The 27,645-nt window shown below is 41.0% G+C and overlaps 1 protein-coding gene across 1 annotated transcript in view; it reads left to right on the top strand.

Moving 5' to 3' along the window:
* Positions 1–26,419, top strand: part of LOC124146778 — a 37,650-nt gene extending 11,231 nt beyond the window's left edge. Inside the window, exons 2-5 of the mRNA XM_046517232.2 lie at positions 23,278–23,331; positions 23,714–23,774; positions 24,407–24,438; positions 25,544–26,419. Coding sequence (XP_046373188.1) covers positions 23,278–23,331; positions 23,714–23,774; positions 24,407–24,419 — 128 coding nt within the window. The 3' untranslated portion in view covers positions 24,420–24,438; positions 25,544–26,419. The remainder of the gene's footprint in view (positions 1–23,277; positions 23,332–23,713; positions 23,775–24,406; positions 24,439–25,543) is intronic.
* The last annotated feature ends 1,226 nt before the right edge of the window (positions 26,420–27,645 follow it).

Raw genomic sequence — 27,645 nt, forward strand, 5'->3', positions numbered from 1 at the left:
CTGCCCGGAGAGCGTAAGGTCTGGGGTTCGATCCCCGGCCGTGTCATACCAAAAGAAGTTAATGTATGGTACTTGTTGTTACCCAGCCTGGCGCTCGGCATAAAAAGACTAAAACTAGGACTGGTCGGCTCGGAATCAGTATGCTGTGTAAGATTGGGGTATTCATGTTAAACTGCGGCATGGTATCTCACTTGGCTAGCACTAAAAATCGTCATCAGTCCGGACTAGTACAACCAGCCACACATTCACACACACATATGAATGCACGTCGCTATATAAGTGCAGTAATCTTGGACGCGACGTTAACCCCCATTTCACCTCACCTCACCTATTCATGTCTTTATACCCGTCTATGACCTATCTAATGCATGCACCTGTCTATATCACGTATTGTTGTTGCATATATATAGCACATCAGTGAGAATCTCTATATATTCACAACTAATGTATTTAGGCAGCTATCTTTAGAATCGAGATGTGGAGAGAAAAACCACTAAACGCCTCTTAACTCCTTAACAAATTAATATTTTCCCACAATTCATATAAAATATCGTACCTTCTCCATCTTCGTTGTGATTGTATCTAACACATACCGAGCTATAGATATGTTAAAATACCTTAATCTAACGAATCGGTTACGTGCACATACGTATAAATGAATTTCTATGGCTGTAAGATGTGCCCGTGTTGGGCGCTCTGAGTAGCCTGCAGTGCAGCAGATGAAGATCAATACGGCACATGAACACACCCACCGCGTGTAACTGAACACTTGCAATACATCGTTCTCATGTGGTCGGGATCGACGGACCTGCTCACGCGTGAATATTCCTGAAATACTTTCTCGCGATAGTTGCTACACTAGGAAACACTATAAAACCTAGCTCGGCGTGCCAGGGGATGTCTAGATTTACATTAATCACTACCAGCTCCCGATTCTAAGCCTTCTCTTCTTATTGCTACATCGAATCTACATACTATCGATTGATATCACGGTCCTTCTAATTCAAATTCAACATTTACTTCAATGCACCGTCCACATCTCTTGATGCTTAAATTAAAGATTTCTTTTTTCACTTAAAAGATCTATGGTTAATTTGGCCGGCTGTGCAGGAGGTGGTGTGTGTTCACGTGGCTCTACATCTGTATCTACACGGAGATTAGTTTTAAAGCGGTATAGACGGACACGTTGTTTGTTATGTAGCTTTCAATGCGCCATCAAGTTTGTTGAGATTTGAATACAGTGAAACCCCGCTAATCCGACAGCACCGTTCGTCCGGATTACAAGACATTTGGATTAATGGATTGGTTTTCCTTTGTACACAGGGTACTCTGCGTTTACATTGTAAAAAAATAAACGTCTGGAAGGATTCTTTGTCTCATTGCCCGCACACCCTGCAGTACGGTATGTTTACGACGGTCGGGCTGGTGAGGTTGGTTGGTTGGTTTGTTGTTCAACGCCGCACTCAGCAATATTCCAGCTATACGACGGCGGTCTGTAAATAATCGAGCCTGGACCAGACAATCCAGTGATTGATATCACGAGCATCGGTCACGCAATTGGGATCGATGACATGCATCAACCAAGTCAGCGAGCCTGACCACCCGATCCCGTTAGTCTCCCCTACGACAAGCATAGTCACCTTTTAGGCAAGCATGGGTTGACGAAGACCTATCCTACCCCGGATCTTCACGGGTCGGCTGGTGAGTTGGCCACGCCTTATACCCGGGTTCGCTTTGCACTACTACTACTACTACTACTACTACTCCTACTACTACTACTACTACTACTACTACAACTACTACTACAACTACTGCTACTACAGGCGTCAAAACCCGTTCCTTTTTAATTACAAATTTCTGCTAAAAGCAGAGTCGATTGTACAATTCCGACTATATCATGAGAAATGCATTTGTTAATCATTATCATATAGTGATGATTCTAGCTGTACGCAAAATTAGTGAGCGCCCGTCACAAACACATGCAAAGGCAAGGGCATTGTTCACCTGAAAAACACCGGAACATATGGTACAAGTCAAAATATGAAACTGCATCTGACATCATTTCGCGTCAAATTTTGAAAGGTCCTCCACATGTCTACAACTAAACTTTTGAAAGCTTTACTGAGGCCTTGAATGTTGCAACCTTGATCGAACAACTTTTGAGCATGAGCCGAATGACGTTCATTGAAATCTTCGCAGAAAGAGCATGCACGATTGTACCTCAAAAGTTGTGAAATGTAAACACCAAGCCTGGAGCTGCAGGAATATTGCTCGACATGAAGGGAGAGTAGACTATTGGAAAGTTGGAAGTCACCCCTCTTGTCATACAGTCTTGTGTATGTCATACAGTCTTGTGTATGGCATACTGTCTTGTGTATGTCATACTGTCTTGTGTATGTCATACAGTCTTGTGTATGTCATACTGTCTTGTGTATGTCATACTGTCTTGTGTATGTCATACTGTCTTGTGTATGTCATACTGTCTTGTGTATGTCATACTGTCTGATGTCATACAGTCTTGTGTATGTCATACTGTCTTGTGTATGTCATACTGTCTTGTGTATGTCATACTGTCTGATGTCATACAGTCTTGTGTATGTCGTACTGTCTTGTGTATGTCATACTGTCTTGTATATTTCATACTGTCTTGTGTATGTCATACAGTCTTGTGTATGTCATACTCTCTTGTGTATGTCATACTGTCTTGTGTATGTCATACTGTCTTGTGTAGGTCATACTGTCTTGTGTATGTCATACTGTCTTGTGTAGGTCATACTGTCTTGTGTATGTCATACTGTCTTGTGTAGGTCATACTGTCTTGTGTATGTCATACAGTCTTGTGTATGTCATACTGTCTTGTGTAGGTCATACTGTCTTGTGTATGTCATACTGTCTTGTGTATGTCATACTGTCTTGTGTATGTCATACTGTCTTGTGTATGTCATACTGTCTTGTGTAGGTCATACTGTCTTGTGTATGTCATACAGTCTTGTGTATGTCATACAGTCTTGTGTATGTCATACAGTCTTGTGTATGTCATACTGTCTTGTGTATGTCATACTGTCTTGTGTATGTCATACTGTCTTGTGTATGTCATACTGTCTTGTGTATGTCATACTGTCTTGTGTATGTCATACTGTCTTGTGTAGGTCATACTGTCTTGTGTATGTCATACTGTCTTGTGTATGCTTTTAAAGTTTTTCAGCACACATAGTGTTTCAACAATTTGGTGATGCACTATATAAAATGATCAAAGTATTGGAAGTAGTTTATAATTATACTGAGAATAATCTGTGATTATTTTTTTGAAGATTGCTTTTTATGTGGGATATCTTATTGGTATGTTTAAAAAAAAGTATGTGTTTTATATCATCTGTTTACCCGTTTACCTATCACCCAAGACCATGTAACAGTTAATGAATTATGTATGAGGTAGTTTGACTTTTTAGGTGCATTCTTATCATGAGTATTTACAGACATCGTAAATTTACTGACAGGACTAGTAAGCCGTGAGCACAAAAGGGCAAGTTGGAGAGGAAGGTATTTTAGATCCTTTCGAATGTTTAGGCGCATACAGCGATATACACTTCGAACACACTTTAGGTAACTGGAGATTTATTCATTTTTACCGAGTCAATCTGGCGTCATTACCTGCATATTGTATGGAATAATATCCTTACAATACGCATACCGAAATGTCTGTTTACAAACTGTAAAATGACACCTGGAGCACCAGCTGATAAGAAGGTGCTGAAAATCGGTAACAGCAGTGACGTTCATAGATGACGTCACAAATTGAAATGTGACGTCACGTTTTGACGCTACTTGTTATCTCAAACAAACGATATCTCCCTTTGGACAATGTATTGGATATTCACATTAAGGGATTTAGTTAGAGAGTATTAATGCTAAGTATACCATTTAGGGCTATTCCTATTCGATGAGTTACCTCAAGTACACTAATTTCATATGTATTACGTATTTCAGAGACATTGCATGTTTAATGTAACCATTTACGTAAATTCAGCGGTTTTTAAACGAGAATACTTCTACGTGGGCACGTGTTTCACATCAGTTCTATATCTAAAAAGCAAATCTGATAATCAAACTACATAAATACATTATGATGCACAGAATCTCCTAAATACGTACACCCAGTGCAGAAACCCGAGACTAGTATTAACGTTCACTACCAGTGCTGTTGGCATCCAGAATATGTTGAAATCCATTTAGTTTCAAACCACGCGACAGACTTTCCATTATAGTCCCTGCGTAAATCTGTGGTTAGATTTTAGTCACGGTGTGCTTGCCCAACCACCGGCAATGTTTTCATCCGAAAACATGATCGCTTTTAAGTATGGAGCTGTAGAGTTCATGCGACGGCTATTTCTGGACTTTGAGTCTCCAGATGACACTGGAGACACTAGATCAAAGGCTGAGAAGCGACTAAACGCCCGAATGACGGCCTCCACCCTGCGTCTCATCACTGCCGAAGAAGCAACTGCGGCCACTCCTGATGCTTCCAATTCACACGGACCCTAAGCAGAAAGACCCAGTGCATGTGTGCGACGCCCAAATGCAGTACATTAATTACCTTAAGATTTCAGTCAGACGATCTGCCTGGCAACTTTGCAAAGTTACCAGACCAGATAAAATGTCGCCAATCCAGAATTTTGGAGACTAACGAACAAAACTAAGAAAAGGGTAAACAAGAATAGTACTGTTGATAGGTAGTTCTCTCACCAATAAACTGGTGGATTGTCAACTTAATAACATTATCTCATTGAAATTTTATTCATCAATAATATGTTTCACGTTTACAGTTTATTGACCTCTTACACTGAATTAAAACTAGAATTTAGGGAATACAATAATACCTCAACCATCGGCACAACATTTAAAATATGACCGTCTCGGACTGTCCGGCAAGCGGAATGTGCTCCAACGGATTGAGATCTGGACTCATGGCGGGCCAACGCAGAGCCGCCACAGCGTTGATCTAGAGTTTGTGCGATCTGGCGTTATCGTTAATAAAATGAGGTTTTTGTGGCGAATGGATGGTTATCGACATGAGGAACAACAACTGGTTCCAGGTCATCGCGGATGTACTGTTGACCTGTGAGGTTGGTTATGTGGTGACCAGGTCCAGGGTGCATTCGTGTGAAATACACCCTCAAATCATTACCGACCCTCCGCACAAACGGACAGTTGGTCTGATATTCCTGTGCCGCCAAACTCTCAGTCGTCCATCCGTGGCACGGAGCAGGAACCTGCTTTCGTCCGAAAAATGGATTTTATGCCAAGGTCACAGATTCCCAGTGCGTCGTGCTAAACACCATACCAAACGGAAACTCTGATGGTGATCTGCCAGTAGTGGGCGTTTGATGACACTCCCGGACGCCATACCTGCTGCTTTCAAATGGTTCCTCGGGGTTCTAGTGGGCAGACGTCGACGTGGTAGCCATTGTCGCTCCAGAAACGGTCTCGTTGCAAATGTCTGTGGTCGTACCAATCGAAGCAATAACCTGTCTGCATGCTACGACGTCACATGAGGTCGTCCTGACTTAAAAGGCCCTTCACAGCTTTAGATTGACCATGTTTTCTCACGAATCGACAGATCACTGTGTTATGGTAGCCCAGTTGGCGCCCGATAGCTTTGAAGGACAAACTATGGAATGCGTTCCTTATATTTAGCATATTTGCGGCTCTGATATCCTCCTACGTGCCATGTCCACATAAATAATTAAGCATTCCAAAGGGCTGATACCCAAATAACCAAGTTTGATGCCTGTAGATATGTCTACCTTGAAAATACATGAGTGGTATGCTGCACGTGCCTGCCACGGTAAGCTCTGACGTCACTGTCAAACATGATCACGTGATCACATCCTTATGATGCAGCATCATTCTTGTCAAAATCATAATCATCATTTCCGTTTTTGTTGAAATTAATGGTAATATGTTATATTTCATTATTTCTCATTTTCCAAGTGCAAATAAACCTTTAAAGACAAGTATTTCAAATATGCACTTCACCACTAACCCCCCCCCCCCCCCCCCACACACACACACACACACACACAAACCCACTCGTTCATGAGTTGCATATGGTAATGTGTAATTTCGACATGCAAAATCGATTTTACATTTAAGCACAAATTTTCAAATATACACCCACCTTACCAACTTTCCAGCCCACCTTACAACCAAATTACTTTAACACAACCATAATACAGTCACGTCTCACAGACATTAATCACAGGGTCTGTATGTATTACAACTGACTTGTGTGTGCAAGCCCTTTGTTTCCATCGCATTCATATAACTTTATATATGTGCCAGGCACGTTTTCAATAGTGTACACAAATTGTATATGTATCAAGGTATTGGTAATATGCTATTTGTTCTTGTCAATATCGATTTGACATTTAGGCTTTTGTTAGAGAACACTCGTATGTCCTCGTCGTGTTATCAGATGGCGCTAGCGGTCACAGCTGGAACAACGCAGCTTGGCGTGTCTCTAAACACTGTGCAAATATTGGCAAAGTATGGCTTACACAGCGGATAGACCATTGTCCCAGTATTTACCAAAATACGTCTCGATTCAGAACTGAGGATTATGGCACCACTACTACAGATGGTCTGCTACGCAAACTAGTGACCATCTAAAGTAGTCCACACTGACAATCTGAGTCATTTTGATCCAACTTATTTTTTGGGTATAAGACAGCACTATAATTGTATTTGATCTAGCATGTTTAGTGTATAATACAGCAGAAGAATTTTACTAGATATTATTTAGTGCGTATAATACAACGCTAGAATTCTACTAGATCTAGTTTATTTAGTGCGTATAATACAACGCTAGAATTCCACTAGATCTAGTTTATTTTGTGCGTATAATACAACACTAAAATTCCACTAGATCTAGTTTATTTAGTGCGTATAATACAACACTAAAATTCCACTAGATCTAGTTTATTAGTGCGTATAATACAACACTAGAATTCCCCTAGATCGAACGTATTCAGTGCGTATAGTATAGCACTAAGAGTTTACTAGATCTAGCTTAAGAATTTTACTAGATATTATTTAGTGCGTATAATACAACACTAGAATTCCACTAGATCTAGTTTATTTAGTGCGTATAATACAACACTAGAATTCAACTAGATCTAGTTAATTTAGTGCTTATAATACAACACTAGAATTCCACTAGATCTAGTTTATTAGTGCGTTTAATACAACGCTAGAATTCCACTAGATCTAACGTATTCAGTGCGTATAGTACAGTACTAAGAGTTTACTAGATCTAGCTTATTTGGTGCTTATTTAGTGCGTATGATACAACCTTACAACCTTACAACCTGAATTCAATTTGAACTAGCTGATGTGATAATAATACAGCACCATTATCCCACTAGAACTAGTTTTTTTACTGCGTATATTTTAGCACTAGAATTACGCTAGATCTAGCTTATGTTGTATAAAACAACACTGGAATTATACTACCTATAGGTCTAGCTTATTTAGTTCGTATTATACAAGTCTATAATTCTACTAGATCTAGCTCTTTCAGTGCGCGGGGCGGTCGGGTAGCCTAGTGGTTAAGGCGTTAGCTCGTCGCGCCGAAGACCCGGGTTCGATTCCCGACATGGGTACAATGTGTGAAGCCCATTTCTGGTGTCCCCCGCCGTGATATTGCTGGAATATTGCTAAAAGTGGCGTAAAACCTCACTCACTCACTCACCATTTCAGTGCGCATAATACACTAGAATTTAATTAATTAGTGCGTATTTTTCAGCACTAGTATTTTAATTAATTAGTGCGTATTATACAGCACTAGAATTTTACTAGATCTAGCTTATTTAGTGCGTATTATAAAGCACCAGAATTATACATGGTATAGTTTATAATACATTAGCATTCCCCGTGGTCTAATTGATCTGGTAAATCTATTGCAGGACTAGAATTCTAAGATGTTTAGTTACTTCTGTTAGTATAATACAACACTTAAAATATTACGTGGTTAAGCTCTTCTAAGGCGTATATACATATAATACAGCACTACAATTGTACTTACTAGTCTAACTTCTTTGATAAGTTGTGTAACGCACTTGCATTCACCGGGTCTAATTGAACGGGTAACGACTTTCCGGCACTATCACACCACTCATTGATCTAGTAATTCTATTCTGTCTGGCTCGCTTAATAGGTATGTTAATTTGGTACAGAATTAGATTGTGTCTGTCTGACGAAATGAGTATTACGATTCACTTTCATTTTACTTTGTCTCGTTGATCTACTGAGTATAAATAACATAGCACTAGCATTCTACTCGGTCTTCCTGGTTTGGTAAATATATCAACGCACTAGAATTCCACTCGGATTGTGCTCGGCCTAGTTGATCTGGTACACATAGTAAAGCACTCGGTCTAGTTCACTTGGTGGTTATTATAAAACACTAGTATTGTACTAGTTGACTTGATGAGCATTTTAAAACAGTAGCATTGTACTCAGTCTGGATAATCTGCTAGATATTTTACAGCATTCGATCTGGTTCACTTGGTGGTTATTATGCAACACTAATATTGCACTAGTTCACTTGATGGGCATTATAAAATAGTAGCATTGTACTCAGTCTGTATAATCTGTTAGATATATACTGAGCTGCAAAAGAAACGTCACTTCATGAAAATAATTCATGAAAGGTTCCCATTGAAATATCAAAGCATTTCATTAAGTATCTCGTTTATTGACATTCGCCTGTATTCAAATTTAGTGTTAACGGCCAAAAGGTGACACAAATATGGATATAATGGGTCGCAAAAAACGTAGCTTAATAAACCATCATGGTACAACACCCCGAATGCTTTCCATGAAAAAAAATTCACTTGCGTTTCCGTGTGCCTTTTCTGATAAACGGCACCCCAACACGTGGATCCAACGTTCTGGTGTCGTTACTAGCGCCATGCTAAGACTTACGCAGAATCAGAGAAACCAGGCTTTATGACGACTGAATTTATTGTACGTGGTACAACTAATTTGACGAATGCCATAAAAATCTAGAATTGTACTCGGTCCAGCTGCTAGGATTCATTAGTTATGCATTATGCAGGTGATAAACTTACTAAATATTATCATTTCACGGAGACAGACCTGATTAGCAGAGCGCGGACTAGATATGAATAATGTTTTGGTATTTTACTAACTGGAAAATCAACGATGTCAAGGAAATATTTATGAAAACGGATTGCACATTTTCTTTCTTCATATACTATGCGCTTATTATCTGATACAATACTTTTCATTGTTATTATGGTGTAGGATGAGAGGGGTCACATAGTTATGTTCTCTTGTGGCATAGAATCAGTCGAGTTTATTCAGTTAATTATGTTCTTGCTGTTTTCTGGACATCTGTCAATATGTGTTTCCATGGCAACCACTGTATGGCCACATGTGGTGAAGACTATATCACAAAACTAAACGAATTCATTATATGTGAAAAACATGATAGCTGTATCGCCGAAATGCTCAATCAGGGCTTTTCAACCACCTCCCACTCAACCAAGGCCGCTGTACTTCGACTCGCCATACAAACGACATTAAGCCAGGTATTGTGTACATGTAAAGAAATTATTTTGATCAACAACAGTTACTCGTGGCAATGAAACAGACATAAACCTATCGCACCAAACACATGCTCTCCAGCTGCCGCTACACCGTCTCTTAGACTCGCTGCAAAGGATTGATTCCGTAGTTTTATAGTTACCATTAATGGCGGGGACCGGAAGACTGCTACAGGCGGGGCCACCCATTCAATAGTCTAAGTGCTTCGTGTCTTTCCGCTGCATGAAACCTATTCACTTGTGAACACCATCTAATGCTCGCTGCAGATTCAGTCTAGCACACACTAATAGAAATATTTCATTTCCAGAACTAATTTCTTTGCTAAAGGATATCGATGTTGCAACGCGATCTCCAGCCATGCCACACGAATAACACGTTGAACGCAGTTTCAAAATGATTTACGTTTCACTTCCGAATTTTCTATGACTACAAATGAGATGAAGGGTTTTGTTACGCACTTTACCGATAACCTGATGCACGGCTTTGTTTCACGTGTGCGACATTTGCATTTTGTTGAATATTCTTTTTAGCACGTTGGAGTACAATACCAGTCTCTACATACATATTCATTTTTACAAGACAGATGTTCTCCACAGACCTAGGGAATCCGTTTGAAGTCTCTGTGACTGTTCAGTTTGCCTCTGACCATATACGCGTGTGTCTGTATTGATGATGGTCGGACCTAGTTCAGATGTCATACGAATTGTGATGCGTCCAGCCCATGTGAAGATCCAGATTGTCACTCTCAATACATTAGTACCTCTTGTTACAACGCTGACAGGGGTTTCAGAGATCCAGATTGTCACTCTCAATACATTAGTACCTCTTGTTACAACGCTGACAGGGGTTTCAGAGATCCAGATTGTCACTCTCAATACATTAGTACCTCTTGTTACAACGCTGACAGGGGTTTCAGAGATCCAGATTGTCACTCTCAATACATTAGTACCTCTTGTTACAACGCTGACAGGGGTTTCAGAGATCCAGATTGTCACTCTCAATACATTAGTACCTCTTGTTACAACGCTGACAGGGGTTTCAGAGATCCAGATTGACACTGGAGGTTTAAAGATTTGCAGGACCTGTGTTGGACCCAATTACTGATGCTAATAACATGACGGGCTCTTTGTTAGACCCAGTTATTGATGAAACTGATATGATATGCCCTGTGTTAGACCCAGTTATTGATGAAACTGATATGATATGCCCTGTGTTAGACCCAGTTATTGATGAAACTGATATTTCAGGCCCTGTGTTAGACCCAGTTATTGATGAAACTGATATTTCAGGCCCTGTGTTAGACCTAGTTATTGATGAAAGTGATATGATAGACCCTGTGTTAGATCCAGGTTTGGTAGCTTACATGGTAGGCCGTGTGTTTAACACAGTTATTGATGCTGGCATGACAGTTATTGACGGAACTGATGACTTCACGGCAGACCCCGATATTGATGCTGATATTGCATGCCCCTTGTTAGACCCTGCTATTGATGCTGGTATGGTAGACACCTTGATAGACCCCGTGGTTGATGACACTGGCAGGACCAATGTTAGGCCAAGTAACTGATGCTCATTTAATAGGCCTGCGTTAGACCAAGTTATTGATGACACTGCTATAACAAACCTCGTGTTAGACCCGGCTATTGATGACACTGTCAGTATCAGTGTATGACCAGTGTCATGCTCACATGACATGCTATATGTTAGACCCATGTACTACCATGACACTGATAGGAAGTCAAGGCTAACTAGCAAAATGAAAGTTTTCATGTCGCGAATATTGACATGGATTTTTCAAATATATACCAAAAGTGTACGGGGGATGGCTACAAAGTTTCCAGCCTACCTGCGTTGATGAGTTGGTTGTATTTTACTTAATACATACAAAACAATTGTACAATACATGCTTCATCGTTGGGCTGAGAACCTTTCGGCCACCCCCTGCACATGCTTAATGCAGCTTGGCAGACAATAATTGCACTAAATTCAATGAAATTGAGAAACAACTCGACTTTGACACATTTGTTGAGAGTAGCAAAGAACTGTTTCTCTGTACTTGCGGGAACCGAGAGCTGCTATTATGATACACGCAACAGCCGGTACTAGCCGCCTTTCATATTTAGCAGGATTGTCAGTGATGTATATTTCAGCTTCAAACTATCGACCCGGCAGGCAGAGATAGTCAGAAAGTACGGAGCCACGTCTACTCGTATCCGCAGACTGTTTGGACTAAATACAATACTTGTGTTATATACCGTAATGGTATAGATCTGTACCAATTGACGTATCATGTTGTTGTGGGTGTATTTGTTGTATCAAGGTGTATCATCAGGCGGTTATACATGTTCATAACGACGTACGAATCCGTGTCACCATTACGTTGTGGAGATCGGTGTCTATGCTGTAGTGTAGTCGTGGCGACGAGAGACGCCTTAAGCATATTAAATCATTTCACTTATTTCTTCCACACTGTCAACATTCGGGGATACTTTCAACATCTTCTCAACCTCTTTTCCTTTTCAATCGTTTTTTATTGATCGCGAGTACTTACGGGGACAGCTAGAGCCCTTATCAAATTACAGGCCTCATGGTAAACTGCCCATTACCCGCCATTAAGAGCCCTTGTGGGACGACGGGCTGCTTCTCCTCTCAAAGACATGTATATTTTATAAACTGGGGCTGATCCCCGCTGCCTTTGCCACCTCGACACTCAGTTCTTATAGTCAATAAAACAGCCTACACTACCTAATTGCACAGCTGAAAAATATTGTTAATAAAGCACCATGCACTCACTAACTGCACAGCTGAAAAATATTGTCAATAAAACACAATACCATAGAGTTTCTCTCTGTACTCATTTGACCGGTGTCAATATAGGTACCACTGCCTCCGTGGTCTTGTGGTAGAGCGGAAGCTCGGGGTTAGATCCCCGGTCGCGTCATACCAAAAGACGTTAAAAAATGGTTCTTGTTGTTACCCTGCCTGGCGCTCAGCATTAAGGGGATAAAACAGGGACTGGTCGGCTCAGAGTCAGTATACTGTGTCTGAGTGTGGTATTCATGTTAAACTGCGGCGTGTCACACACACACACGCACATACACACACACACACACACACGCACACACACACACACACACACACACACACACACACACACACACACACACACACACACACACACACACACACACACACACACACACACACACACATTTCACCTCACCTGTACACATTCTCGAGTTGCCCTCGATGTTTGTATACAGGAAGCATGCCACGTTATCAATACCCACATTATGAAAAACATAACGAGGTGTCACTTTATTAAATCAGTCTTGCATATGAAGAACGGTCGCCACGAATAGCGGATGTGTGCCGATGCGGCAGGAAACTATACTCGCTCACTTTATCACTAAAGGCAAGGTAGACAGGAGTGCATTGGAGCGCGTGTCACTCAGTTGTGCGGGACAAGGTTCCACAAGGTGATCGCAGCGCTACGGAAGTCGTAAGTCTACGTTACAGTACGGGCGTTCCGATCACCTTAGCGTTGCGATCACTTTTTGCAACGGAGCCTAGGTCTACAAATACAATTACCTATAAACAACCATAATCTTTTCAGGAATACCCTTCTGATCTACTGCTATGAAAAAATGTATGATATTAAAACTATTAGTTACTTATTAATAATATATTAAGGCAAGTAAAATATCAATTCACCTTTTGTTCCCATAAATAGATGTTCGTGTTAGATCTTATTGAGATAATTTTCTTTAAAAAATCAATTGTGTTAAGTTAACCAAGCTTATGACAGTTTATATAAATACGCACCCAGGGCCCCGGTGCCAGTCTACATGGCCCTTGTTGAGGACCTCTATCGACAGGTGGTGATCTTTCGCAGGGTTGTCCCTGGAAGCTAATTAAGTGTCAGCCCACGGAGTTGTGGAGCTGACGTGTTTTATAATGGAATAACAGTTCCACAGAAACTCATTATTGCTTCAAACAACCTTTGCCTTGGAAATGTATTAGGCAACAGTGTGTGTTTTAATCAAAGCAGTTACATGTTTGTCCTTCACGGTTAAACTTTTTTGTCCAGTCACTGATCACCCAATTATCTTGATGGTACATCTCATGCGACATCCGTGTGCGTTATATGCATCATCAGATAGCTGCCCCGTTCATCAGACGTGGAGAGAACACCCACGCAGAATTTCAAAAGTGGCGAATTCACTGCAGCCATACAATCATTAGTTTAGGGTCTTGCATTTGTTGTATGGTGTTAGAACCTACACCAAAACGTCGCTCCTAATTGTAAAATAGAAAATGTTCATCCATATAGAGGGTACGGGTGGCCCAGTCGTCTAAGGCGCCGCGATTCGTTGTGCAGAGTTGCGTCCCTTGGGCACGCCAGAAACCTATGATTGTGGGTTCGAATCCCGGTTCGCCCCGATTATGTTTCTAGGTTTGTCAGCATCATACCCGTGCTTGTGGGTTTCACCGAAGTGGTAAACGTCTGAGACCTGCATCACTTCGGGCTTTCCTCCCACATTAAGCTGACACGCCGCGATATAACTGGAATACTGTTAAAAGCGGCGTTAAACACAACTCACTCACTCATCCATATATGTTATCCGTGTCAACGGACATATAGATTTGTATGTATGAAAGGCCAAACGACCCATTTTATATAGAGAGTTACAATATACATTCGACTCATCTCTTGTTATAAAGGCATATATGTACAATGTGTGAAGCCCATTTCTGGTGTCCCCCGCCGTGATATTGCTGGAATATTGCTAAAAGCGGCGTAAAACCAAACTGGGAAACTGGGGAAGGCATATATGAGATATGTGGCTAGTTTAATACTTGTATCTTGTTGAGATGGTGCTTGCACTCATATAGTACACATAAGCTGATACGTGTAACCGTAATATGAATGTATGTTGATATGTCAGGAATCATTATGATTTATATTTATTCGTGATAAAGATAATATTCCTGATAAATCTACACGCATACACTTGTGATCGGTCCACACGCAGCCCCGATAACAGAATTAGGCGAGGTGTGTAGGTGGATCAGATGCAGACAGACGCACGATACATTTATAAAACCGAAGATTTTCTGACATATTGACATTTTAATACCACTTACTAAAGTGGCCAGACATGTGTCACGTGGCAGCCTTGTCTCTCACATTCCGTGCTGTCGTTGTAATTGTATTAGGGACGCTCATTCAGGTACATTTATTGTATTTCGTGTTCTTTTTTTAGTCGACCCAAAATAAATGTATAAAATTGATGGAGACTTGAACCGATGTTGCAGGTACTCTTTAGGAAATAAGTGCAAACAAGAATAACGTTACGTCGCTTTGAATTGATGCCATCTAACATCTCTGTTGTATTTTGTTTGTTTGTTTGTTGTTTAACGCCGCAGTCGGCAATAGTCCAGCTATATGAGTCGGTCTGTAAATAATTGAGTCTGGATCAGACAATCCAGTGATTGATATGAGCATAGAAATACGCAACAGGGATACAATGACATTCATCAACCAAGTCAGCGAGTCTGAGCACCCCATCCCGTTAGTCGCCTCTAACGGCAAGTAAGGGTTGCAAAAGACTAATTCTAACCCGGATCTTCACGGGAGTGAATCCTGTTTAGTTACTGATTTTATTACTCCAGCGTGTAACACAATAAATATATTTAAATTTCGTTACTCGAAATCCATTAATTCGACACATCGCTTATAGTCCCCTCTGAAACTACGGTCTAAAACCGATACCACAACTGTCTCGAACAACGGTTTAGTCGATATATTTTCGATGGCCCAAGAACTTCGAGTTAAGTATTAGATGTACATTGCAAAGGGTACACCGTCCCTTGACCAATCGATTGGCAGGCTAATCATGATACAGGAGTATTGCACTAATACTAGTTACACACATAACGCTAATAGCTTCTAATACACGTCGATGCTGTGCTTGTCCTTTGAGAATATCCTTTATACGCCATGCCCTTCAATGGTACTGACATCAACACTCAGTGATACTGAGTAAACAAATCTTGAATATACCGCAAGAGCGACGTTACGACATAGATCCGTATACCGTTTTCAAGAAAGACTGAAGAGTGAACATGGTACAGAATTATATATGGTAGAAGAAGGATTAACAGCAACAACAATTATCATACTTGAGAGGGATTATCATGAGTATAAGGAGAAGTTATCACCCGTCGTCCAACAATTCAGAGTGATACTTCTTTGTTTTCGTTTTTATTTATGACTGTATAGCAGCTGGTTATTAAATACTTGTCTTGACTCGTTGGTAATGTGTCACTGCCATAGAAATATGTGATAGATTTGGGTAACTTCATAACTTGTGTATTCTGTCATCGAAACATGTGCATTCTGGCAGCACAACACGTGTAGTCTGTCATAACAACATGTGTATTCTGTCATCACAACCTGTGTAGTCTGTCATACGAACATGTGCAGTCTGTCATCACAACATGTGTAGTCTGTCATCACAACATGTGTATTCTGTCATCGTAACATGTGTAGTCTGTCACCACAACATGTGCATTCTATCAGCACAACACGTTTAGTCTGTCATCATGACATGTGCATTCTGGCAGCACAATGCGTGTAGTCTGTCATCACAACATGTGCATTCTGGCAGCACAACACGTGAAGTCTGTCATCACAACACGTGAAGTCTGTCATCACAACATGCGTATTCTGTCATCGCAACATGTGTAGTCTGTCACCACAACACGTGCATTCTGTCATCACAACACGTGAAGTCTGTCATCACAACACGTGTAGTATGTCATCACAACATGTGTAGTCTGTCATCACAGGGACGGTCGGGTAGCCTAGTTGTTAAAGCATTCGCTCGTCACGTCGAAGACCCGGGTTCGATTCCCGACATAGGTACAATGTGTGAAGCCCATTTCTGGTGTCCCCCGCCTTGATATTGCTGGAATATTGCTAAAAGCGGCGTAAAACCATACTCACTCACTCACTGTCATCACAACACGTGTAGTCTGATATCACAACATGTGTATAGTCTGTCATCACAACATATACATTCTCGCGGCACAACACGTGTAGTCTGTCGCCCGAACTTGTAAGCTCACAGTCCAAACTTGCATCCCACATCAAACCGTGACTTTTGACTTGACCCCCACCCCCTTCCCTAAGTGCATGCAAAGGCCCGACCCTTCTAGTTGTGTCCCCAAGGATGATATCGATGTGTACATAAATGCACGTCAACAGCATTACCCCGGCGGATGTGAGGAACATACATTATTCCCCGTCTCGAGGGAGACGAAACACGATCTGGCATCGCCATAGACGTGACAGCAGCATGAAGGACAAGGCCGAACAGGCTGTTATACAGAATCTATAACTGTTTTTACGCAATGACAGAAAGTAATTGTAGTGGCAGCATGTTGCCTCGTACACATGAATATATATACATTGTGTTGGTATTGGAATATTGGTGCATATCGTCGGTGCTGTCCACCTGAGACGTATATGTCAAATGATATGTTGTTCTGTAGTCAACCATTGTTGATGAGCGTGTCTAGAACATTGTACAGTCAGACATTGCTGGTATTAGTTTATGTGGTGCTCCAGTCATCCATTGCCAGTATTGGTGTCTGCAATACGTCAGTCAGCCTTTGTTGGTATTAGTGTCTTTGTTACTTCAGTCAGCCATGCTGATACTAGTCTCTGGGATACTTCCGTTAGCCATTGCTGGTATTAGTATCTGTGGTGCTCCAGTCATCCATTGCCAGTATTGGTGTCTATGGTACATCAGTCAGCCTTTGTTGGTATTAGTGTCTTTGTTACTTCAGTCAGCCATGCTGATACTAGTCTCTGGGATACTTCCGTTAGCCATTGCTGGTATTAGTATCTGTGGTGCTCCAGTCATCCATTGCCAGTATTGGTGTCTATGGTACATCAGTCAGCCTTTGTTGGTATTAATGTCTTTGTTACTTCAGTCAGCCATGCTGATACTAGTCTCTGGGATACTTCCGATAGCCATTGCTGGTATTAGTATCTGTGGTGCTCCAGTCATCCATTGCCAGTATTAGTGTCTATGGTACATCAGTCAGCCTTTGTTGGTATTAGTGTCTTTGTTACTTCAGTCAGCCATGCTGATACTAGTCTCTGGGATACTTCCGATAGCCATTGCTGGTATTAGTATCTGTGGTGCTCCAGTCATCCATTGCCAGTATTGGTGTCTATGGTACATCAGTCAGCCTTTGTTGGTATTAATGTCTGTGTTACTTCAGTCAGCCATGCTGATATTAGTCTCTGGGATACTTCCGTTAGCCATTGCTGGTATTAGTATCTGTGGTGCTCCAGTCATCCATTGCCACTATTGGTGTCTGCAATACATCAGTCAGCCTTTGTTGGTATTAATGTCTTTGTTACTTCAGTCAGCCATGCTGATACTAGTCTCTGGGATACTTCCGTTAGCCATTGCTGGTATTAGTATCTGTGGTGCTCCAGTCATCCATTGCCACTATTGGTGTCTGCAATACATCAGTCAGCCTTTGTTGGTATTAATGTCTTTGTTACTTCAGTCAGCCATGCTGATACTAGTCTCTGGGATACTTCCGTTAGCCATTGCTGGTATTAGTATCTGTGGTGCTCCAGTCATCCATTGCCACTATTGGTGTCTGCAATACATCAGTCAGCCTTTGTTGGTATTAATGTCTTTGTTACTTCAGTCAGCCATGCTGATACTAGTCTCTGGGATACTTCCGTTAGCCATTGCTGGTATTAGTATCTGTGGTGCTCCAGTCATCCATTGCCACTATTGGTGTCTGCAATACATCAGTCAGCCTTTGTTGGTATTAGTGTCTGTGTTACTTCAGTCAGCCATGCTGATACTAGTCTCTGGGATACTTCCGATAGCCATTGCTGGTATTAGTATCTGTGGTGCTCCAGTCATCCATTGCCACTATTGGTGTCTATGGTACATCAGTCAGCCTTTGTTGGTATTAATGTCTGTGTTACTTCAGTCAGCCATGCTGATACTAGTCTCTGGGATACTTCCGTTAGCCATTGCTGGTATTAGTATCTGTGGTGCTCCAGTCATTCATTGCCGGCATTGGTGTCTGCAATACGTCAGTCAGCCTTTGTTGATGAGCGTGTCTATAACATTGAAAGCCAGCCATTGTTGGTATTAGTATCTGTGGTGCTCCAGTCATTCATTGCCGGCATTGGTGTCTGTGATACTCCAGTCAATCATTGTTGGTATTAGTGTCTGTGGTGCTCCAGTCATCCATTGCCGGCATTTGTGTCTGTGATACTCCAGTCAATCATTGTTGGTATTAGTATCTGTGGTGCTCCAGTCATTCATTGCCGGCATTTGTGTCTGTGATACTCCAGTCAATCATTGTTGGTATTAGTGTCTGTGGTGCTCCAGTCATTCATTGCCGGCATTTGTGTCTGTGATACTCCAGTCAATCATTGTTGGTATTAGTGTCTGTTATACTCCCGTCATCCATTGTTGGTATTAGTGTCTGTGTTTTATACTCCAGTCCGCCATTGTTTATATCAGTTTCTGTTATACTCCAGTTAGTATTTATTGGTATTTGTGTCTGCCGAAAACAGTCAGTGATTATGGGTATTTGTGTCTGGGCGGTGGGGTAGCCTTGTGGTTAAGCGTTCGCTCTCCACGCTGAAGACCCGGGTTCGATTCCCCTCATGGGTACAATGTGTGTAACCTGTTTCCGGTGTCTCCCGACGTAATATTGATGGAATATTGCTAAAAGCGACGTAAACATCGTAATTTCTATACTATTTGTGTCTGCCGCACGATAGTCAGTATTTATGAGTATTTGTGTCTGCCACACAACAGTCAGTGATTATTGGTATTTGTGTCTGCCGCGCTACAGTCGATATTTATCCGTGTTCATGTCTGCTGTACTACAGTTAGTATTAATTGGTGTTGACATCTCCCATACTGCAGTTATCATTTATAGGCAAGGATGTCTGTCGTACAACAGTTATTGATTATTGGTATTGATGTCTGCCGTACTACAGCTAAACTTAGTATTTCCTGGTATTGATGTCTTCCGTACTACAGTTAGTATTTCCTGGTATTGATGTCTTCCGTACTACAGTTAGTATTTACTGGTATTGATGTCTGCCGTACTACAGTTAGTATTTACTGTTATTGATATATGTCGTACTACAGTTAGTATTTACTGGTATCGATATCTGTCGTTCTACAGTTAGTATTTACTGGTATTGATATCTGTCGTACCACAGTTAGTATTTACTGGTACTGATATCTGTCGTACTACAGTTAGTATTTACTGGTACTGATGTCTGCCACACTACAGTAAATATTTACTGGTATTGATATCTGTCGTACTACAGTTAGTATTTCCTGGTATTGATATCTGTCGTACTACAGTTAGTATTTACTGGTATTGATATCTGTCGTACTACAGTTAGTATTTACTGGTATTGATATCTGTCGTACTACAGTTAGTATTTACTGGTATTGATATCTGTCGTACTACAGTTAGTATTTACTGGTATTGATGTCTGTCGTACTACAGTTAGTATTTACTGGTATTGATGTCTGCCGTACTACAGTTAGTATTTACTGGTATTGATGTCTGTCGTACTACAGTTAGTATTTACTGGTATTGATGTCTGCCGTACTACAGTTAGTATTTACTGGTATTGATATCTGTCGTACTACAGTTAGTATTTACTGGTACTGATGTCTGCCGCACTACAGTAAATATTTACTGGTATTGATATCTGTCGTACTACAGTTAGTATTTACTGGTATTGATATCTGTCGTACTACAGTTAGTATTTACTGGTATTGATATCTGTCGTTCTACAGTTAGTATTTACTGGTATTGATATCTGTCGTACCACAGTTAGTATTTACTGGTACTGATATCTGTCGTACTACAGTTAGTATTTACTGGTACTGATGTCTGCCTTACTACAGTTAGTATTTACTGGTATTGATATCTGTCGTACTACAGTTAGTATTTACTGGTATTGATATCTGTCGTACTACAGTTAGTATTTACTGGTACTGATGTCTGCCGCACTACAGTAAATATTTACTGGTATTGATATCTGTCGTACTACAGTTAGTATTTACTGGTATTGATATCTGTCGTACTACAGTTAGTATTTACTGGTATTGATATCTGTCGTACTACAGTTAGTATTTACTGGTATTGATGTCTGTCGTACTACAGTTAGTATTTACTGGTATTGATGTCTGCCGTACTACAGTTAGTATTTACTGGTATTGATGTCTGTCGTACTACAGTCAGTATTGGTATTTCTGTCTGCTGTGCTACAGCCACTGATTATTGATATTTGTGTTTGCAACACTACTGTCAGTATTTATATGTATTGGTATCTGCCGTACTACAGTTAGTATTTCTAGGCGCTTGTGGCTGCCCTACTATGGTATATACTGATTGCCCAGGGCCTCGCGACACCGTTGCTTGCGCATTGTTTTGGTCATGGTGAAAGTGTAATTACAGATTACAGCATAAACCTATGTATGTGTTGATGTCACGCTACAACAGACATGCCACATGCAAAACTCAAGTGAGTGTGCAGGGCCTTCATACACAATACTATTGCTGTGTTCTATACAAGCAGCAACAATTGTTTCTGGAACATTTACCCACGATAGACACAATAGTATTGCTGTGTTCTATACAAGCAGCAACAATTGTTTCTGGATCATTTACCCACGATAGACACAATAGTATTGCTGTGGCCTATAGAAGCACCTACAATTGTTTCTGGAATATTTACACACTATATACACAGTCAATAGTATTGCTGTGGCCTATAGAAGCACCTACACATGTTTCTAGAACATTTACCCACGATATACACAATAGTATTGCTGTGGCCTATAGAAGCACCTACACATGTTTCTGGAACATTTACCCACGATAGACACAATAGTATTGCTGTTGCCTATAGAAGCACCTACAACTGTTTCTGGAATATTTACACACTATATACACAGTCAATAGTATTGCTGTGGCCTATAGAAGCACCTACACATGTTTCTGGAACATTTACCCACGATAGACACAATAGTATTGCTGTTGCCTATAGAAGCACCTACAATTGTTTCTGGAATATTTACACACTATATACACAGTCAATAGTATTGCTGTAGCCTATAGAAGCACCTACACATGTTTCTAGAACATTTACCCACGATATACACAATAGTATTGCTGTTGCCTATAGAAGCACCTGCAAGTATGTCTGGAACATTTACTCATTCAAAATAGTATTGCTGTGGCCCATAGAAACACATACAAGTGTGTCTGGCACATTTACTCATTCAAAATAGTATTGCTGTGGCCCATCGTAGCACCAACGGATGTGTCTGGCTCACTAAGCCTTTCTACGGTTATCTATAGCAGGGTAAGCATCTACAGGCGCTACCTCCGTTACCTCTTTTACAGCCAACTTCAGTTGAAACCATCTCAGCATCTCCTATGTTAGGCACGTTACTCTGATGGCTTTTCAAATAGACGCGGGGCCACTTTGCAGAGTAAAGGGTAATTGAGTTTCTAACATTCACCAAGACGCCACTCTACACACGTAATCGTATAGGTGCTCGTGTAGCTGTAATGAAGTGTCCGATGTCCACTCGTCAAGTATCACGATATCACGTCAGCTGATGTTGTCGTTATGGTGTAGTTGTTGACTAGGATGTAGAAGTAGTTGCTGTAGTACTAGGACAGGCACCACTGTTGCATTTTTCTGATATCTGAAATGCTGTTGATGGCGATACTGAAATGATATTAGTGAGTGAGTATGGTTTAACGCCATTTTTTTCGCAACATTCCCGCTTGTGGGAAACGAAACAGGACCTTCGGCGTGCCGAGCAAACACATTAACCACCAGGCCATCCCACGGCAACAGGTGTTTTATAATGGGATACGAGCATGAATTATACGTGTATCATGTATCATGGAGGGCGGTCGGGTAGCCTAGTGGTTAAAGCGTTCGCTCGTCACGCCGAAGACCCAGGGTTCGATTTCCGACATGGGTACAATGTGTGAAGCCCATTTCTGGTGTCCCCCGCCGTGATATTGCTGGAATATTGCTAAAGGCGGCGTAAAACCATACTCACTCACTGTATCATGGAATGGTCCCCCAACTATGTTGGGCGGATAGAACGAAAATACAGTGACATACACGCTTTATAATCAGGTCGGGTTTTTACCGAGAAATTCATTTGACGTGATGTATTTGGAAAGCTAGTGTCTTGTATTATCAACGCAGTGGTAGTGAGGTCTATAGGATTACAACAGTAGATTAATGTATTGGTCTCTTTCTATGATATAGGGAAATCAGTGTTTATTCATCATCAGTTGTCTCTAAGAGTTTGTTGTAAGAGTTTTGGATGAAGAATTGCACATGAATGTCGTTTCACGACCTCCTGGTGTCAGTGATCCAATTATATAATTTTCATCGCTATTTTGCCTTTACGCTCAATGTAATCCGTGTCGTCGGATAATCGAGACTGGTTATTCTGGTGTTGAATGGTATAAGCATTATATCATTAAACGAAACCACAAGCCTGAGATAAGTATGTTTCCTCTTTTCAGTTGGTGATCCTGAAAACATCGATATGAGAAGGGGTGCCGACATCCTCGCCGAAGGTAACTGATCAAGTCGTTTGATCAAGTGATTGTCTTTCCCCGTCCCAGTCTGTTCCTAAAATGAATTCGAAGAAATGACTATGAGAGAGACATTAGAGATTTCACATCTTTGTCCCCCGATAGCCCCCTAATGAGGATCGGGTGATAACAGTGCGAGACCCGTCTGTGAGTCTTCGTTGCCCCCACGACGTGGGTCTTTGATCACGCTTCTGACTACTCAGCTTGCCTTGTCCAAACGCAAGAAAATATAGAACTCTTACAGTGTAAAATGAATTATGGTTTTTATCACGCATTTCTATGTTGTAACTTTGTCGAGTGACATTGAGGGATAAATGTTTCGAAACTTAAGCCAGATCATTCTAAATTTTGTTGTTTGTTACAGCCAACAATGCATCAGGATCAACAGTGGCTCGACAAAAGCGGTTTGCGGTGGATATGAACTGGTAGGTACACATCATCTGCCTGTTGTCGTCTCTCCAACATGCCTCGGACATTATCAGGGGTCGGGTTACCAAGGCGCCTCAATTTGTGTGGGTTCTATCTAATTCTCGGTCCGTCCTGATTATGTTTTTTAGTTTGTCAGCACCATATTCGTGCTGGGGAACAAGGGGAAAATACTTCACAATCCAATCTATGTGCAAATAGGCCATGTTTTGCACAAACGATTCTCAGTGCAAATTGATGTTCTTCCCATCCAAATCAAGGTGAAAATAGGGTAATGAATCGTATGTAGGTGCAAACGTGATTACCCCGACTGAACAACTTCAAACTCGTAGTAAGATATTTGACACTGAGTGATACCGAGAATCTGATGTCATCATTGCATCTCTTTCAAATATTAACACGCTTAGAATAAAACCAAACCATATTTCAGTATGTTTACTAAGAAGAAGACCTTCATACCAAATGTTAAAATATCAACAGGGGCTCTGATGACTAAGCGTGTCGACTGCAAACAAACGAAAAATATTCAAACATTTTTTAAAAGTTTAATTTAAATTTAAGAGCTCCCTGTTATGCAGAGGAACTAAACAATTGCAATATTGTATGACTACTACAGTCGTTCTTGTTTAAGGGACAACCACTGAGGGCGTGGTCCTGGAGGAGGTGAGTACCCACTGTTTCCTCGTGAGGAGACGGGCTATGCAACAGTGATGATTCTATAAGTTTGGTTGTTGGTTGGTTGGTTTGTTGTTTTACGCCGCACTCAGCAATATTCCAGCTATATGACGGCGGTCTGTAAATAATCGAGTCTGGACCAGATAATCCAGTAATTAATATCATGAGCATCGATCCACGCAATTAGGATCGATGACATGCATCAACCAAGTCAGCGAGCCTGACCACCCGATCCCGTTATTCGCCTTTTACAAGCATAGTCGCTTTTTACGGCAAGCATGGGTTGCTGAAGACCTATTCTACCACGGATCTTCACGGGTCGATTTTATAAGTAACTGACTGACAAAACAGGATAAATATTGCGATGATTCGGACTATGTGGTTTGACAGATTGATCAGTATTCTATCAAACGGTGTACAATACAAAACACTTGTCGAGGCAAACCAAGGTAACTCTATGTCATTTTATGTTAGTTTGTTTTTGTTTAACTCATCACTCAGCAATACTCCACCTATGTCACTCCCGTCTGTAAATAATTGAGACTGGGCCAGACAATCCAATGATTTACATCATGAGCATCTATCTACGCAAATGGGATATGATGACATACATCAACTTAGTTATCGAGCCTGACCATCCGTTATAGTTGCCTCTTACGACAAACATGAGATGCTGAAGACCAATACATGTCTAACCGGATCTTCACATATTTGGGAAACGTCATCTATCAAATTTCTCTCACTTTCATACTGCTCCAACGGGGAATGACAATAGCCAGACATTTGACTATAATCTGTGTCTTAAGCAAAACATATTCAGCATCGTTATTGTGGCCTTATTAATATTCATGGTTCAAAATACATATTACTGGAAACACATTAACGAATAAATACAATATATTCAGCATAGTAATTGCGGCCTTATTTATATTCAAAGTACAAAATATTTTTGAGTGGAAACACATTAACGAGAACGAACAGATAAACAAAATATATTCAGCATAGTAATTGCGGCCTCGTTTGTATTCCATGAGTGTTCTTCCAACAACAAGCAGCTGCAACATGTTATAATGCTTTACTTGTTTTGTTTCAGTGTTGCACGGTATATGGACACATTATGCAAATGGATCAAACAGCTGAAGCCTGTGTATTAGTTTGTGATCTGCAAGGTCAAGTATACAGCTGTGCTCAAACACTTAGTCCACCGTGACGGATTTGACGCTGGCGACAACGATCTTCCGCGCCATGGACGTATTTATAAGATAAGGAAAATGTGCGCAACTGAGTTATACTTCATTGCAACAAAAGCTAACCCGCGTCACTCTACCACAAGGTAGCAGATGGAACGTAGACTATATATACAGGACTCTCCGCACATCTTGGACCAGGCCGTGTTTAACATCAACTGCCAAACAAACAGGGTCAAGCCAAACTAGGAAAGACAAACTCAATGGAATTAATTTTGGCCGTTATGCATATCAGGACGTTACTGAAAGTCGGAAATTGGTGGTGATACATATATATAAATACGTGAACAAGGCATCATTGTTTTGATGATGATGATGATATTGATGATGATGATGATGATGATGATGACCTGTCGGACAGATCGTGCCACAGTGTATTTTGAAATGACAACGTACCCTGTATTCGTGCTACTCATTGTTGTCAGCTGCCTGACGTCACCAGTGTGATTGCTGTGGAGGAATGACACCACCAGAGCCTGATGAGGTAGCTGAGGTGCTTGCGTTCTGTCTGACGCTGGACTGACCGGGCGTTGGAGTCGGATCAGTCCCATTCTGCTTATATGCGTTTTTGCTCACTCCTTATATGTTTGTGCAAAATGTCGTGGCGTTTGTTTCAGTTGCCACATTTTTGAATTGCATAATTATTTTTATATATATCTGTTGATATCTTCTGTGGTGTGTGTATATTTTATTAATACTCATTTGTTAAACAGTTTCTATCATGCCTGTTCATTTGAATTCACCCTGCTCAAATCGTGCCTATGGCTACATCATGATATCTTCCTTTGACTAGGAGACACGCAGCACAACATTCACCATGAACGCTCTGACCCGTGAAGATCCGGGTAGAATACGTCTTCAGCAACCCATGCTTGCCTTAAAAGGCGATTATGCTTGTCGTAAGAGGCGACTTACGGGATCGGGTCGTCAGGCTCGCTGACTTGGTTGATGCATGTCATCGATCCCAATTGCGTGGATCGATGCTCATGATGTTAATCACTTGATTGTGTGGTCCAGACTCGATTATTTACAGACCGCCGTCATATAGCTGTAATATTGCTGAGTGCGGCGTTAAACGAACAAACAAACCATGAACGTCTGCTAAGCGCCATGCTGCCACAGAATACCACTGACTTGGAAAACATAATCATACGTTACATTTCATTGAGGTTGACATCTTGATCATACTATGAGAACATATCCTTGATCATATCATCAGAACATATTCTTGAGTATGATATTTGGATGATATAATGAGAACATATCTTAGATTAGGACATTCAGATCATATCATCAGAGTGTATTCTTGACTGGGACATTCTGGTCATATCATCAGAGTGTATCCTTGATTTGGACAATTTGGTCATATCATCAGAGTGTATCCTTGATTGGCACATTCTGGTCATATCATCAGAGTGTATCCTTGATTGGCACATTCTGGTCATACCATCAGAGTGTATCCTCGGTTGGGACATTCTGGTCATATCAACAGAGTGTATCCTTGATTGGGACATTCTGGTCATATCAACAGAGTGTATCCTTGATTGGGACATTCTGGTCATATCAACAGAGTGTATCCTTGATTGGGACATTCTGATCATATCATCAGCGTGTATCCTTGATTGGGACATTCTGATCATATCATCAGCGTATATCCTTGATTGGGACATTCTGATCATGTCATCAGAGCAGTTCCCTGATTAAGACGCACATAACATAATGGATACTTATTGTTCTACATCATCCCATCTGGGCGTATCCATCACATGCATCACATACACTCGGACCGATGTAAGGCATCATACCATCTGGACGTATATCAATAAGGGCGTTCTGCTCATCGAAACCTAGTCTTGACAAGGACATGCTTTAGACACACTCGGGTCGTGTTCTTATGTAGGACATATCCTAACGTACATACCATCAGACTCGACTGTGAACAGGGCTG

Source organism: Haliotis rufescens, unplaced genomic scaffold (assembly GCF_023055435.1).
Source record: "Haliotis rufescens isolate VD_foot unplaced genomic scaffold, xgHalRufe1.0.p SCAF_1, whole genome shotgun sequence".
NCBI classification, from domain to species: domain Eukaryota; kingdom Metazoa; phylum Mollusca; class Gastropoda; order Lepetellida; family Haliotidae; genus Haliotis; species Haliotis rufescens.